The 17,275-nt window shown below is 42.3% G+C and overlaps 1 protein-coding gene across 2 annotated transcripts in view; it reads left to right on the top strand.

The window, feature by feature from the left end:
• Positions 1–880: 880 nt before the first annotated feature.
• LOC139370014 (nuclear transcription factor Y subunit beta) overlaps positions 881–17,275 on the top strand; it is a 50,708-nt gene continuing 34,313 nt past the window's right edge. Inside the window, exons 1-3 of one of the 2 annotated variants that reach the window (XM_071109301.1) lie at positions 881–1,025; positions 7,750–7,843; positions 8,188–8,321. In XM_071109301.1, the coding sequence (XP_070965402.1) occupies positions 7,750–7,843; positions 8,188–8,321 (228 nt within the window). In that variant the 5' untranslated portion in view covers positions 881–1,025. Of the gene's footprint in view, positions 1,026–1,057; positions 1,363–7,749; positions 7,844–8,187; positions 8,322–17,275 lie in introns of those variants that run through there. The other variant, XM_071109310.1, reaches the window with a different exon arrangement.

Here is a 17,275-nt window from a genome sequence, read left to right as displayed (position 1 = left end):
TAAAATAAAACATTTACTGACCAAGATGTAAAACATTTTCCTAAATAAAAACCATCAACTTAGCCTAGTGGTTAGAGCGTTGGACTAGTAACCGAAAGGTTGCAAGTTCATATCCCCGAGCAGACAACAAATCTGTTGTTCTGCACCTGAACAGGCAGTTAACCCACTGTTCCTAGGCCGTCATTAAAAATAAGAATTTGTTCTTAACTGACTTGCCTAGTTAAATAATAACATTGGTGTTTAATATGAGGCCTCAAGTTTCAGCATGAAATATCCATATTTTTTCTTTTTTTACACACTTATTTATTTTACTATGTCTAAATGTCTTTGTTGTAAATGTTTTGGCACCAAACTGGTGGCAGTTGTGAAAAAAAGTGAATAGTTGGAAGTTGCAGTTAACTGAAAAGAATGCCATTGTTGATTAGATGCTATTTTCTCTTGAACCATATGTTCTATCCCCTATAAACTCATTGACACAGATATAAAATACCATATATGTATACATTTTTTAAAAGTGAATAAAGTCTAAATTACCATACCCTAGTTCTGACAATGTGAGACAATAATATTGCAGTTACTTCCTTCCCTTATGAAAAAAGATTGCAGTCAGAGTACAACATACAATGCAGCATAACTGTGGTTATAGTGAAGTATAACTGCTGTCATTCTACATGTACTGTGTCCAAAATATTATCTTTTTTTGATCTTGTTTTGTCAAGGGTTATATGTGTGACTTGTTTTGCATTGTTTTGTGAGTTGAGAATGAGTCCAACGTCTAGTGAATAAAAATAAAATATTTAAAAACTTGTTCTGCCTCTGCATCTATATGACGAGTAGCCTAATTTCCAGGTACCCGTAGTAGAAGACAGGTCTATTGGACAGTGAAAACATTGCTCCCCTAGCGGCAGAGTGAGATAGAGATTTTGGGACGCAGGGCTTCGCGCTGGGACTGGTTCTCTCGCAGCCATTTTCTGTCCAACCACACGGCCGTTTAGAGAAGCTAACCAACCAGGGCTGTATCGGAGGTTTGTGGCTGGCTCCGGCCAATGATTGCTATCCGATTTCGCTTTACCTCGAATCGAAATCTCCGCATTTGACTGTTTCTTTTTATTTGATGGTAGTGTGAATGGGAATTAGCAGCGGGAAAGTAGAAATTAAGACTGCGAGTTGTTAAATTACAGGACTCGCTAGTAAATGGTTTCTCACGCACAGGCCCTCCAAACAAAGACTAGCTCAGACAATTCCTAAAATCATCTGTCAAATGTAGCTATGGTAATTGGCTATGTTAGGCATGGTGGTCGAACAGGTGAAGTCGACGGGACATCTTGAATATTGTTTAAACATGAAGAATTTTTCCAAATCGTGAGTTACTAATCGATTTAACAATGGCCATTAAATGGTGCGCTTTTTGATTTAGTATGAATGTGAGTTGGCTAGTACGAGCTAACATTAACGTTAGCTCTCCTTCCCATCTAGCTAGCGCATCTTGTTATCATAGCTAGCTAACGTTAGCTAGGTATCTAATGTTATCTTAAGTAGAAATGCTAACTGTTTTGTCTCCGCGTATTTACCTCGACCTCAATGCCGTCTCTGGGTTTTTGGCAAGTTCGCTTCGTCGACATAAGCCAGATAACGTTACACTCGCTACTACTAGCCAACCAGTTAGCCATTGTATTTCCCCTCTGGCTAGTCAGTCAACGCGGGAACAAAGAGAATGTTGCACGTTTCTGGAAAAACTAGTGTTAGCTAGACTCTCTAGCTGGGTAGTAAAGCGGCTTATAGATTCATGACCATCCATGCCTGAACTAGTAACAAATCGTAGTTTTATGCAACTGTATGTTAGATTCTCCATTCCATGCTAATGTGAATGTACTCTGTTTTAGCCGCGACTAGACAGCGGTGCTCACAGATAGATATTTTACCGGATGTATAAATGGCTTGGCGTTTCCACTCCAGTAGCGGGGGGGGTGGCTGGTGTTGTGCCGAAAATCACCACCCTACCAGAACCCCCCCCCCCCCTTCTAATTTTCTTAATTTTGTGGCTAGAGTCAAATACTTTATATATGTACGTGTGTTATATTAAACAGAGGGAGTGAAATGTTGGCAAGCAATAAATGGCTGAATTATTATCCTTACACTTTCAAAAATACTAGTCGAGTAAGACATGGGAGAGATGACACATTTTGGCAAAGAGATTTAATTATAGACTAATACAAATCAGTAGCAGATTTAGGTTGGAGCGACATGGGCAGCTGCCCAGGGTGGCAATTTACCGGGCCCTACCCGCACATGGGCGCCCCCGGGTGTGGGCGCGCGCTGTTTCGCCCAGGGCGCCATACAAGCTAGAACCACCACATAAACTTGAAACAAATAGCCAAACTAAAAACTGCAGGCAAAAATGCTTTCTGCTACTAAGATCAGTGAAATGTGGGATAAACTGACAACGGAGTGAAGAGCAGAAGTCTCAACTAGCAATCAAGCCGCTGCATTGAAGAACGTGTGAAGGGGTGGGAGATTTTCGGCACAACACCGGCAGTGGGAGATTCTGCTAATGTTCTAATCGATTAAACATTCGATCTCAATACAGTTTTCTTAACGCAAAACTAAAATATGTTACTTACAGAGTGAACTACGTTTTGTAGACTTTACCCCTTTTCAAAGATTTAAAAAGTTGCGTTGTTTGGAATGCAAAGGCAAATTGAGTTATTTCACATGCATTCCCTAAGGGAAATATGCAAATGTTCGCTAGAATGCGCCAATAGGATCTCGCTAGCTCGTGCTTGACTCTGCCCACCTTGCTTGTTCTGTCCACTGACTGTCCATTTCAGGCTGTGGTCTGTCGTTTATCTTGGTATAATTATACAAATATTTGGCTACAACAACCTATGCTTTCTTCTTTGGTATCATTGCGTTCGCACATTTTGTTTGTGCATGCAGCCACCTACTGTGCTGTAGTGTGTGTTCAATCACGTTACATTTGTGATATAAAAAGGAAGGGGGATTAAAAATCCAATACCCCATTCCAGCACTATGCAAACAGCCTGGGAGGAGGAGACACCACCACTCAACGCACCCTGTAACTCTTCTGAAGTCAAATCTCATAAACGGTACCAGTCAAAAGTTTGGACACACCTACTCATTCTCAGGGTTTTTCTTTATTAGAAAAAAAACTATTTTCTACATTGTAGAATAATAGTGAAGACATCAAAGCTATGAAATAACACATGGAATCATGTAGTAACCAAAAAAGTGTTAAACAAATCAAAATATATTTGATATTTGAGATTTTTCAAAGTAGCCACCATTTGCCTTGATGACAGCTTTGCACACTCTTGGCATTCTCTCAACCAGCTTCATGAGGAATGCTTTTCCAACAGTCTTGAAGGAGTTCCGACATATGCTGAGCACTTGTTGACTGCTTTTCCTTCACTTTGTGGTCTAACACATCCCAAACCATCTCAATTGGGTTAAGGTTGGGGGATTATGGAGGCCAAGTCATCTGATGCAGCGCTCCATCATTCCTTGGTCAAATAGCCTTTAGGCAGCCGGAAGGTTTGTTGGGTCATTGTCCTGTTGAAAAACGAATTATAGTCCCAGTAAGCGCAAACCAGCTGGGATGGTGTATCACTGGAGAATGCTGTGATAGTCATGCTGGTTAAGTGTGCCTTGAATTCTAAATAAATGACTGACCGTGTCACCAGCAAAGCACCATCACACCACCTCCTCCATGCTTCACGGTGGGAACCACACATGCAAAGATCATCTGTTCATCTACTCTACTTCTCACAAAGACATGGCAGTTGGAACCAAAAATCTAAAATCTGGACTCATCAGACCTAAGGACAGATTTCCACCGGTCTAAGGTCCATTGATCGTGTTCCTTGGCCCAAGCAAGTGGTCTCCTTTTTAATAGTGGTTTCTTTGCACCAATTTGACCATGAAGGCCTGATTCACGCAGTCTCTTCTGAACAGTTGATGTTGAGATGTGACTGTTACTTGAACACTGAAGCATTTATTTGGGCTGTGATTTCTGAGGCTGGTAACTCGAATGAACTTATCCTCTGCAGCAGAGGTAACTCTGGGTCTTCCTTTCCTGTGGCAGTACTCATGAGCCAGTTTCATCATAGCACTTGATGTTTTTTGCGACTGCACTTGAAAAAACGTTCTTGACATTTTCCGTATTGACTGAACTTCGTTTTAATGTAATGATGGACTGTCATTTCTCTTTTCTTATTTGAGCTGTTCTTGCCATAATATGGACTTGGTCTTTTACCCAATAGGGCTATGTTCTGTATACCACCCCTATCTTGTTACAACAGAACTGATTGGCTCAAACGCATTAAGAAGGAAATAAATTCCACTAACTTTTAACAAGGCACACCTGGTAATTGAAATGCATTCCAGGTGACTACCTCATGAAGCTGGTTGAGAGAATGCCACGAGTGTGCAAAGCTTTCAAGGCAAAGGGTGGCTACTTTGAAGAATCTCAAATATAAAGTACATTTTTATTGAACACATTTTTGGTTACTACATGATTCCATATGTGTTATTTCATAGTTTGGATGTGTTCACTATTATTCTACAATGTAGATAATAGTAAAAATAAAGAACAACCCATGATGTGGTGTTTAGTTGGTGTTTCCTAACTTTTGACTGGTACTGTACCTAATACTTATCTGCAGCTGCCACCACCTCTATTTTCTGTGATTTAAGTTCCATTGTACAATTGCTAAGCCATTGCTATGAACGATAAGAAGCCAAACTTACTGAAGAATAAATCACTCGTTGGCCTATCCCTTTGTGCTGGCACAAATCTACTTGCACCCTTGACCCATCCTTTAATTTCTTCACTGCCTCAGCATACGACACCTTCTACACTACTCTGACTCTAGCCATCTCAACCTGTCTGTCTCGCACCGGACACTTCCGATCCCCAGCAACATGGGCATCCCCTACAGTTGACACACACAACTTCATCCACTATCCCATGCCTTCCTGCACACTTCCCACATTTTGGAAACTCCCTCCTACAAACTGCTGCTACATGACCATAAAAGTTGCGAGATAGATTCGGCACAAAAGCTCTAACAGGATAACAGATATCCTAACATGACTTTGTCAGGTAGAGACTGACACCTCATAAGGACTGCCGGTGGCTCCTCTGTTTCACCACCCTCCCCACCGGGTTTGCGTCGCACCAAACAGCGCGGGCATCGCACCAAACAGTGGGCAAATTCCAAGGATCTTGTACTTCAATTGCTCCACCTTCACACTTAACACTACCCCAGTAATCCCTGCTTTCGATACCCTGTTCCTAAGATCAAAGTAAGAAACCGATCTTGACCGAAGTTGTGTGACACGGAGCGCCTGCTCCCTCTGATTAGAAGAAACAAACAAATATCACAAGTCCACTACAGTTTACCTTCACTGATTCAACTGCACAAAACTCGTTTCTCACCCACCCTGAATCCACATGGATCAGCCCAATGGAAAGGTCCACTTTCTCCAAAATCCTCACTCCTGCTGGACCAGATTCTTCTTTATCATGTCCAACGATGCTAAGCTCGGGTTCCACGCCCTTCAGAACACCTTCCACCTCACTTAACTTAACCTCATGCACTTCTATTGCCCCTATAGAACTCGGTCTGGCACACGGCTCATTCTGTTTGCACTTCACAACACCACTCTTCTTCGACAGCCCATTCATTGTTATCGCCGTCTTCCTCAGATTCAAATCCAACCTCTGCTTTCTTTATTCTCTTCCTCTTTTTATGACTCTATTCCTCCTCAGAAATTCATGTTTCTGTGTCCATGCCCCAATATTCCTGATCTTGTTCCATGATTCCCATGTAGCACCATTCCGCTCAAGACCACTTGTTTCATGCCAGCTAACAACCTCAAGATATCCTCTTTGTCTGAAAAAAAATGCTTCCCAGGCGACTAACATGTGCTTTCAGTTTTTGATTGGCTATTTGGATAGTTCATCCAGCCAGTGATTGGTTAATGTAGCTAAAACAGAAACAGGTTAGAATACACAGTCAACCCGTATTGTTGTATTTCCCATGACTGGATTAGGGTCTATCTGCAGACCGCGTTTTCTACATGCTGCGCCCACTACGTGTCACTTACTACATGTCACGCCCACTGCTATTGAGGCTGTTATCTAGCTAGGACACTTGCACACACTGTCCTTTGCCCCCCCCCCCCTGCCGAGCACTGCTTTCCCGCAGTTATTTTAACATTACGACGAGGGTAATCACAACCCGGTAGTGCCATGTGGGAGTTGAGTTGTCGACATTAGCTAGTTACTTCCCCCATCGTAACGTTAACAGAACTTATGGGAGAATGATGTACATATATGGAGGAACAATATACTGTAACACAAGAGAGACATACATTTATAGAGTGCATTTGCCATTCTGGTAAAATGCATTGTCTATTGTATAGGACAGGAAGCCAGAGTAAGGCCATGAGAGAAGGCGACACATAGGCGCCAGGACAGCTGGAAACAGTAAAACTAGAGGAAACACACTGTCTGCTGATCCGAGATAAAGACACACATACAAAGGAACACATTGAGCTAAGTGCAGGGACAAAGCAAGCCTATAAAATAGAGGAAATGTATAGTATTTTTAGTATAGCTGAGCACGCTAAAAACAGAGGAGACACATAGTCTGCTGACCCTAGGTGACACACATACAAAGGAACGCATTAAGCTGAGTGAAGGGACAAAGCAAGGATCTTGTCACCATTATAATTTAACGGAAAGCAGATGTGGATGTTATCGAGCTGAACAAGCAGGATGCACAAATTGGGATATAATGGTGGCAGATGGACTGAGGGAAGTAACTTCATTTGCATGTAGGATGGACTCATATGTTGTATGTGTATAAATCAGAGCCAGAACTCTGAAAAAGTGTGTGTTCTGCGGACCACTCCGGCTTGCGATACTTTTTTTTATTAAAAGCCTATTGATTTCACGAAGTTCTTGAAAGCGTCGTATTTGAACCGATTTGCCACGACAAACTGCGGGAAAGCAGTGCTTAGCAGGTGGGGGCGAAAGACACTGTACCGGTGTCCCCTAGCCTCGCTAGCTAGAAGCTTCCTTTGGTGTTTTGTTTTTGGTGGTTGGCATTACTGCAAGTTACTGTGCTGGAGTGTGGCCCAGAGACAGAGCTAGCAGCTTCAATGGCAGTGGACACGGCATGTGTCGTGGAAATATTCAGTCAATAATATTTCTCAAATACCAGAGCCAGTGAGTTCAAATAGACTTTATTACAAAGTAACACAAGCCGAGCTGGTTCATGAAGCAACTGCCTTTCCAGCCTTGGCACACACTTTTTTATACAGTTTTCATCCTTACGTCACACACATAGTAACTCCTCTTCATGTTAATGATTCATCCCCTCTGGCATTTAGCCAGCATTATCTTCTTGCCTTGCACTAATTTTAGCTTGGTTTCACATTAGGTCATAGATTCCATTGGTGGCGTAACCACAGCAACAGTAAACATTAGGCCATAGCAATAGTTTTAAAATAAACAGACATGCAGACTCCCAAGACAGGTAAATGTCTAATGGTGCATAATGACCTAGACACACACATAGAGTGCACTTATTCTTACTACTCTAAGATGTCACACATGTACTGAAAAGTTCCCAATACTTGTAGTTAGTGATTATTTATATATATATATGTATATGTGTGGTCACTACAAATAACTGAGTTATAACTTCTGTCTGTTTACAGATGGACGGCGACAGTTCAACCACCGACGCCTCTCAGTTGGGAATGTCAGGGGAGTACATGGCAGGAAGCCACTACGTTCTTCAATCACAGGACGGTAGGTGGTGGAACTCACCTCACAGACTAAGCACCCCTAATCAGCAACACCCTATTTTCTGACATTCACAATCCCTTGGTCATAATAACTTGGGTGCTCAATGATGCTGGACACAATCAGAGCACCCCTATATAAACATAAAGATACTAACATGGCACTACCACCTTTCACAAGGCCAAAGATGCTTTACAAATAACCAGGCTTACATACTGTAGTAATCATAAATGATCAGGCTTGACATGAACCAAGTCACATGTAGATTTTATCTAGATACAAGTAGAGAAGATTTGTATAGGCACAATGTGGTGTTGAATAGGGATCTAACATGCCCCTCTCCCTGACAGATGATGGGGATGAGAGCCTGCATGACCATGAGGAAGGAAACGGCAGCAAGGAAAACTTCCGTGAGCAGGACATCTACCTCCCCATCGCTAACGTGGCTCGCATCATGAAGAACGCCGTCCCACAGACAGGAAAGGTATGGATTCAAATCAAATGTTCTTTATCACGTGGCGAATACAGCTGGTGTAGACTTTACAGTGAAATGCTTGCTTACGAACCTTTCCCAACGATGCAGAGGTTACAAAATAAAATAGTAACTAACACGAGGAATAAAATACAGAGGAATGGAGGAAGTACCAGTACCAGTACCAGATCAATGTGCAGAGGTACTTGAGATAGATATGCACATGAAGGCAAGGTAGTGACTAGGCATTCAGATAGATAATAAGAGTAAAATGGAAACAGAGTAGCAGCAGCAAATTATGAGTGTAAAAGTGTGTGTGTGTGTATATGTATGTTTGTGTTGTGTCTTAGGGTTGGGTGGTATACCGTATTTTACGATATAATGGTATTGATGCACGGCCCGGTGTGGTGTAATATTCTAATCAAGTGTGAGAGACTTTGTCATTTCTTCAAACAATCATCTTTGTCAGCCTCTAGTGACTCCCCATCCCGGGTCCGGGAGCGTAATCATCGACTGACACTAATTAGCATAACGCGACGGACATAAATATTCCTAGAAAATATTCCTATTCATGAAAATCACAATTGAAATATATTGAGACACAGTTTTGTTAATCACCCTGCCATCTCAGATTTTCAAAATATGCTTTACAGACAAAGCTAGACAAGCATTTGTGTAAGTTTATCGATAGCCTAACATAGCATTTTGTCCAGCTAGCAGCAGGTAACTTGGTCATCAGAAAAGCAATCAAATTAAATAGTTTACCTGTGATGAGCTTCGGATTTTTTCACTCACGAGACTCCTAGTTAGATAGCCAATGTTCCTTTTTTCCAAAAATATGATTTTTGTTGGCGAAATAGCTCCGTTTGTTCTTCATGTTTGGCTGAGAAATCGCCTGGAAATTGCAGTCACGAAAACGCCGAAAAATATTCCAAATTAGCTCCATAATATCGACATAAACAAGGCAAACATTGTTTATAATCAATCCTCAAGGTGTTTTTCAAATATCTATTCGATAATATATCCACCGGGACAATTGGTTTTTCAGTAGGACCGATTGGAATAATGGCTGCCTCTGTATTTTACGCGAGAATCACGTTGCGCAATGTAGCCGCTTACGGGTATTCTTCAACATAAATGCGTAAAACTACGTCACAATGCTGTATACACCTTGGGGAATATGGAGAAAAAGTAATCTGGTTGATAGCCCATTCACTGCTCAATAGGGACGCATTGGAACGCAGAGCTTTCAAAAGATGAGTCACTTCCGGATTGGATTTTTCTCAGGCTTTCGCCTGCAACATCAGTTCTGTTACTCTCACAGACAATATTTTTACCGTTTTGGAAACTGAGTGTTTTCTATCCTAAGCTGTCAATTATATGCAATTCTAGCATCTTGTCCTGACAAAATATCCCATTTACTACGGGAACGTTATTTTTCCAAAAATGAAAATACTGCCCCCTAGTCACAAGGTTAAATATCGATTAATTATTGCAATAATGAAGCTGTTGACCCCACACTAAAATGTGTTGCCAAGGCTTAACCTTTACAGAAATGCCTTTGTTCTTTATATAGTAGACCTAAAAATGCTTAGTCAAGGCTGGTTCCACACCTCCCATGCAGACCAAAGGGCATCATAAGACACTGGGTTCATCCTATCATTATCTGCACTGGGGGCTATTGTCTCAACCCCACCTTGGCTTAGTTTTCCAGATGCCAGGATGATTTTGAGACAAGAAGGATTATGTTATACTCCCTCAGGCTCAGTCAGACCCCAGGCTCAGTCAGGCTCAGTCAGGCTCAGTCAGACCCCAGGCTCAGTCAGGCTCAGTCAGGCTCAGTCAGGCTCAGTCGGACACCAGGCTCAGTCAGGCTCAGTCAGACCCCAGGCTCAGTCAGGCTCAGTCAGACCCCAGGCTCAGTCAGGCTCAGTCAGACCCCAGGCTCAGTCAGGCTCAGTCAGACCCCAGGCTCAGTCAGGCTCAGTCAGACCCCAGGCTCCGTCAGGCTCAGTCAGACCCCAGGCTCCGTCAGGCTCAGTCAGACCCCAGGCTCCGTCAGGCTCAGTCAGACCCCAGGCTCCGTCAGGCTCAGTCAGACCCCAGGCTCAGTCAGACCCCAGGCTCAGTCAGGCTCAGTCAGACCCCAGGCTCAGTCAGGCTCAGTCAGACCCCAGGCTCAGTCAGGCTCAGTCAGACCCCATGCTCAGTCAGGCTCAGTCAGACCCCAGGCTCAGTCAGACCCCAGGCTCAGGCTCAGACAGACCACAGTCTCAGTCAGACCACACAGACACTGATGAGAAAGTTTTAAAAACCCTAAAATATTGCATAAAACAACATTGCATAAACAGTATTACTGCATAAACAGTATTATAACATTATCTTGTAATTTTTCTCACACTAGTTTGGGTTTTTACCTTACCTTCTATAACGGTATTTGAATGTTTGGTTTGTTAAAGGTGATACGCCATGCAAAACATCAGTTTTTATAGTTTACTTGGCTACTGAGTCATCTCTCTCTGCTCTCTCCTTCTCCATGCTGCTTTCCACACAGACCTGGCCTCGTCCCCTGTCACTCAATGAGCGCATTTGTTGTTCTTCTTGTGTTCAGTCTGCATGGTGAATGCAGCACATGCAACAATGTTGATGACAACTGTTCGTTTTTACTCTGTTTATTTAGAACCTAACAGACAACTAGGAAAAGCTCAAACCAAGTTTTCACCCAATGGATCAGACAGCTGAACAGTGTGGTGGCAATTCTACCTTTAACTAATCATGAGGAGAGGCAAAATCAATAATCAATAAAGGTATTGCTTTTATTAAAAACGTATTATAATAGGGAGCCTGGTCGTACCACCCACACAGGTGAAATGGAGTAAGAGCCTCCCTGTACAAAGAGTACAGGAGCATTTATATAGTCAAGTTACCCCATGCAAGCATCTGCAAAACACGTGGCCCTATGCACGTGTGTGTGTGTGAGGGGAGACAACTGGGTGAAAAGGTTACCTCAGTCTGTCGCAACTGAGTGAGGATAATGGGGGCCAAAAGACAGGAAGTCACTCCAGACATAGTTCCTCTAACGGTAGCTCAACGGTTCCCCCAAGTTGGGCACAGGTCACCGGATAAGACCGAAATACTCCAGATATCACAGACTGACCCTAGCTCACAGACACATTACATTATTGCAGCATAAATACTGGAGGCTGAGACAGGAGGGGTCGGGAGACACTGTGGCCCTGTCCGACGATACCCCCGGACAGGGCCAAACAGGCAGGATTTAACCCCATCCACTTTGCCAAGAACAGCCCCCACACCATGAGAGGGATATCTTCAACCTACTACCCTGAGACAAGGCCGAGTGTAGCCCACAAAGATCTCCCCCATGGCACGAACTCGAGGGGGGCGCCAACCCAGACAGGAAGATCACGTCAGTGACTCAACCCACTCAAGTGATGCACCCCTCCTAGGGACGGCATGGAAGAGCACCAGTAAGCCAGTGACCCAGCCCCATAATAGGGTTAGGGGCAGAGCATCCCAGTGGAGAGAGGGGAACCGGCCAGGCAGAGACGGCAAGGGCGGTTCGTCGCTCCAGTGCCTTTCCGTAAACCTTCACACCTCTGGGCCAGACTATACTCAATCATCGGACCTACTGAAGAGATGAGTCTTCAATAAAGACTTAAAGGTTGAGACCGAGTCTGCATCTCTCACATGGATAGGTAGACCATTCCATAAAAATGGAGCTCTATAGGAGAAAGACCCTGCCTCCAGCTGTTTGCTTAGAAATTCTTGGGACTGTAAGGAGGCCTGCGTCTTGTGACCGTAGCGTACGTGTAGGTATGTACGGCAGGACCAAATCAGAAGATAGGTAGGAGCAAGCCCATGTAATGCTTTGTAGGTTAGCAGTAAAACCTTGAAATCAGCCCTAGCCTTAACAGGAAGCCAGTGTAGAGCGGCTAGCACTGGAGTAATATAATCACATTTTTGGGGAATAATCAAGATTCTAGCTGCCGTGTTTAGCACTAACTGAAGTTTATTTAGTGCTTTATCCAGGTTGCAGGAAAGTAGAGCATTGCAGTAGTCTAATATAGAAGTGACAAAAGCATGGTAAAGTTTTTCTGCATCATTTTTGGACATAAAGTTTCTGATTTTTGCAATGTTACGAAGATGTAAACGCTGTCCTTGAAACATTCTTGATATGTTCGTCAAAAGAGAGATCAGGGTCCAGAGTAACGCTGAGGTCCTTCACAGTTCTATTTGAGATGACTGTACAACCATCAATTAATTGTCAGATCCAACAGAATATCTCTTTGTTTCTTGGGACCTAGAACTAGCATCTCTGTTTTGTCAGAGTTTAAAAGTTAAACATTTGCCGCCATCCACTCCCTTATGTCTGAAACAGTCTTCCAGGGAGGGCAATTTTGGGGCTTCACCATGTTTCATTGAAATGTAAAGCTGTGTATCGTGCGCATAACAGTGAATGTTAACATTATGTTTCCGAATGACATCACCAAGAGGTAAAATATATAGTGAAAACAATAGTGGTCCTAAAACGGAGCCTTGAGGAAAACCAACATTTACAGTTGATTTGTCAGAGGACAAACCATCCACAGAGACAAACTGATTTCCCTCCGACAGATAAGATCTAAACAATGCCAGAACTTGTCCGTGTGGATCAATATGTGTTTCCAATCCCTCCAAAAGAATGTGCTGATCGATGGCATCAAAAGCAGCACTAAAGTCTAGGAGCACTAGGACAAATGCTGAGCCTTGGTCTGATGCCATTACAAGGTAATTTACCACCTTCACGAGTGCAGTCACAGTGCTATGATGGGGTCTAAAACCAGACTGAAGCATTTCGTTTCCATTGTTTGTCTTCGGTAAGGTAGTGAGCTTTTTCTAAAAAATTTGAGAGGAATGGGAGACTCGATATAGGCCGATTTAGTTTTTTTCTGGGTCAAGGTTTTGCTTTTCATGAGAGGCTTTATTACTGCCACTTTTAGTAAGTTTGGTACACATCCGGTGGATAGTGTTGGATTCGGGGTAAACTTTGAACATTGACATACTGGAGACATGATAGATCAGAAGCATAGTATATTAAGGAGTGTAAGACTGGTTTTTACATAAGAAGTTAATGGTTCTCTGTAGAAAGACCGATGGCTTTGGAATGTGTTGGGTGGACGGGAGGAAGTCAGGATTGCAATAGGGCAAGTGGTTGGACATCTGTGGATTAGGTTGAGGTCAGGAGGTCAGGTCAGATCCCCTGAAGGGAGAAATTATGGTTCATTACCCTCTTCCTGTCGAACCATAAATTGTAAGGATTGGAGAGAGGGAGGAGTTCCTAAATGGGAATATATATATATATATATATATATATATATATAAAAAATATATTTGTGATGGTGGAAACATGCTTTTGTCTGAATACAGCTGTGTCGACCATTTGGGAATTATTAAACTTGGTTAATGCAACCGCTGTGTCAGATTTCAAAAAGGCTTTACGGCAAAAGCACACCATGTGATTATATTAGGTCAGTGCATAGCTACAGAAAACCATACAGCCATTTTCCAACCAAGGAGAGGTGTCACAAAAGTCAGAAATAGCATTAAAATTAATCACTTACCTGTTTGATGATCTTCATCTGGTGGCATTCCCAGGTCTCCATGTTAGGCAAATGTTTGTTTTGTTTGATAAAGTTAATCTCTATGTCAAAATACGTCCTTTTTGTTTGCGCGTTTAGTTCGGTAATCCAAATGCACAAAGTCCAGACGAAGTCCATTATAGTTTGTAGAAACATGTCAAACAATGTATATAATCAACCTTTAGGATGTTTTTATCATAAATCTTCAATAATATTCCAACCGGACAATTCCTTTGTCTTTAGAAAGGAAAGGGAACGGAGCTCGCACTCACGGCCGCGCGCGATAAACACCTCGAGGCTTTCAGCTAGACCACTGGTTGAAACAGCTCTTATTCGCTCCTCTTTCACAGTAGAAGCCTGAAACAACGTTCTGTTGACATCTAGTGGAAGCCTTAGGAATTGCAATCTGACCCCATAGACATAGTATATTGGATAGGCAATCACTTAAACTACAAACCTCAGATTTCCCACTTCCTGGTTGCATTTTTCTCAGGTTTTTGCCTGCCATATGAGTTCTGTTTACTCAGACATTATTTTAACAGTTTTGGAAACTTTTAGAGTGTTTTCTATCCAAATCAACTAATTATATACATATTCTAGCTTCTGGGACTGAGTAGCAGGCACTTTACTCTGGGCACCTTATTCATCCAAGCTACTCAATACTGCACCCCATTCCCAAAGAAGTTAAGCTTCTCTAGTGTCCGTGAGTTATTTACTCTGAAAAATTAGAAACTAACAATAGGGAGACGTTTATTATATTCAACATAGGCGGGCTAAGCACAGGAAGCAGCTCTTTAAGTAGTTTAGTTGGAATAGGGTCCAGTATGCAGTTTGAAGGTTTAGAGGCCAAGACTATTTTCATCAATGTGTCAAGAGATAATAGTATTAAAAAACTTGAGTGTCTCCCTTGATCCTCGGTCCTGGCAGTGTTGTGCAGACTCAGGACAACTGAGCTTTGGAGAAATACGCAGATTTAAAGAGGAGTCCGTAATTTGCTTTCTAATCATCATAATATTTTCGTCAAAGAAGTTTATGAATTTATCACTGCTGAAGTGAAAGCCATCCTCTCTTGGGAAATGGTGCTTAATAGTTAGCTTTATAAGACAGTATCAAAAATACATTTTGGTTTGTTCTTATTCCTCTCAATTAAGTTGAAAAAAAAATAGGATGATCGAAAAGCAGTGAGGGCTCTTCGATACTGCACGTGTCTTTCCAAGCCAGTCGGAAGACTTCCAGTTTGGTGGAGCACCATTTCCGTTCCAATTTTCTGGAAGCTTGCTTGCTTCAGGGCTCGGGTATTTTCTGTATACCAGGGAGCTTGTTTCTTATGGCAAATGTTTTTTGTTTTTAGGGGTGTGACTGCGTCTAGTGTATTTTGCAAGGTTAACCTGTTGAATCTCTAGGGGCGCTATTTCATTTTTGGATAAAAAACGTTCCCGTTTTAAGCGCGATATTTTGTCACGAAAAGATGCTCGACTATGCATATTCTTGACAGTTTTTGAAAGAAAACACTCTGAAGTTTCAGAATCTGCAAAGATATTGTCTGTAAGTGCCCCAGAACTCATTCTACAGGCGAAACCAAGATGATGCGTCAAGCAGGAAATGAGCAGAATCTCTGAAGCTCTGTTTTCCATTGTCTCCTTATATGGCTGTGATTGCGCAAGGAATGAGCCTACACTTTCTGTCGTTCCCCCAAGGTGTTAGCAGCATTGTGACGTATTTGTAGGCATATCATTGGAAGATTGACCATAAGAGACTACATTTTCCAAGTGTCCGCCTGGTGTCCTGCGTGGAATTCGGTGCGCAAACGCCAGCTGCTTGTACTTTTCCATTTGATTGAGGGGAGAAACCATGCTTCCACGAACGATATATCATTGAAGAGATATGTGAAAAACACCTTGAGGATTGATTCTAAACAACGTTTGCCATGTTTTCAGTCGATATTATGGAGTTAATTTGGAAAAAAGTTCGCGTTTTGAGGACTGAATTTTCGTTTTTTGGTAGCCAAATGTGATGTAGAAAACGGAGCTATTTCGAATTCACAAATAATCTTTTTTGGAAAAACTGAGCATCTGCTATCTAACTGAGAGTCTCCTCATTGAAAACATCCGAAGTTCTTCAAAGGTAAATTATTTTATTTGAAGGCTTTTATGTTTTTGTTGAAATCTTGCGTGCTGGATGCTAATGCTAACGCTAAATGCTACGCTAGCTAGCCACTTTTACACAAATGATTGTTTTCCTATGGTTGAGAAGCATATTTTGAAAATCTGAGATGACAGTGTTGTTTACAAAAGGCTAAGCTTGAGAGATGGCATATTTATTTCATTTCATTTGCGATTTTCATGAATAGTTAACGTTGCGTTATGGTAATGAGCTTAGGTCTGTAAATAGAATCCCGGATCCGGGTTTGGTAGACGCAACAGGTTAAATTGAGTCCCTCTGTTTTTTGTACTCTGACGTCCTTGGGTAGGTGGAGGGAGTCTGGAAGGGCATCTAGGAATCTTTGGGTTGTCCGAGAATTTATAGCGCAGCTTTTGATGATCCTTGGTTGGGGTCTGAGCAGATTATTTGTTTCGATTGCAAATTTAATAAAATGGTGGTCTGATAGTCCAGGATTATGAGGAAAAACATTAAGATCCACAACATTTATTCCACAGGACAAAACTTGGTCCAGAGTATGATTGTGGCAGTGAGTAGGTCCGGAGACATGTTGGACAAAACCCACTAAGTCGATGATGGCTCCGAAAGCCTTATGGAGTGGGCCTGTGGAATTTTCCATGTGAATATTAAAGTCACCAAAAATTTGAATATTATCTGCCATGACTTCAAGATCCGATAGGAATTCAGGGAACTCAGTGAGGAACACTGTATATGGCACAGGAGGCCTGTAAACAGTAGCTATACAAAGTTATTTAGTAGGAGGCTGCATAGATTTTATGACTAAAAGCTCAAAAGAAGAAAACTTTGCTATCGTAAATGTTAGCAACACCACCGCGGGACGCGCGGGGGATATGGTCACTAGTGTAAACAGGAGGAAAGGCCTCATTTAAGGCCTCATTTAATACAGTAAATTCATCAGGGTTTAAGATTATGATCAGCGATTAGTTCATTGACTAACTGCCATGGAAGTGAGGGATCTAAAATTAAGTAGCCCTATTTTGAGATGTGAGATATCACAATCGCTTTCAATAATGGAATGGAGGAGGTCTTTTTTCCAGTGAGATTGCTAAGGCGAACACCGCCATGTTTTGCCCAGCCTAGATTGAGGCACAGACACGGTGTCAATGGGGATAGCTGAGCTGACTATGCTAGTGGCAGACTCCACTA

The sequence above is a fragment of the Oncorhynchus clarkii genome, chromosome 2 (genome assembly GCF_045791955.1).
Source record: "Oncorhynchus clarkii lewisi isolate Uvic-CL-2024 chromosome 2, UVic_Ocla_1.0, whole genome shotgun sequence".
Taxonomy (NCBI): domain Eukaryota; kingdom Metazoa; phylum Chordata; class Actinopteri; order Salmoniformes; family Salmonidae; genus Oncorhynchus; species Oncorhynchus clarkii.
This window is presented reverse-complemented; position numbering and strand designations above follow the sequence as displayed.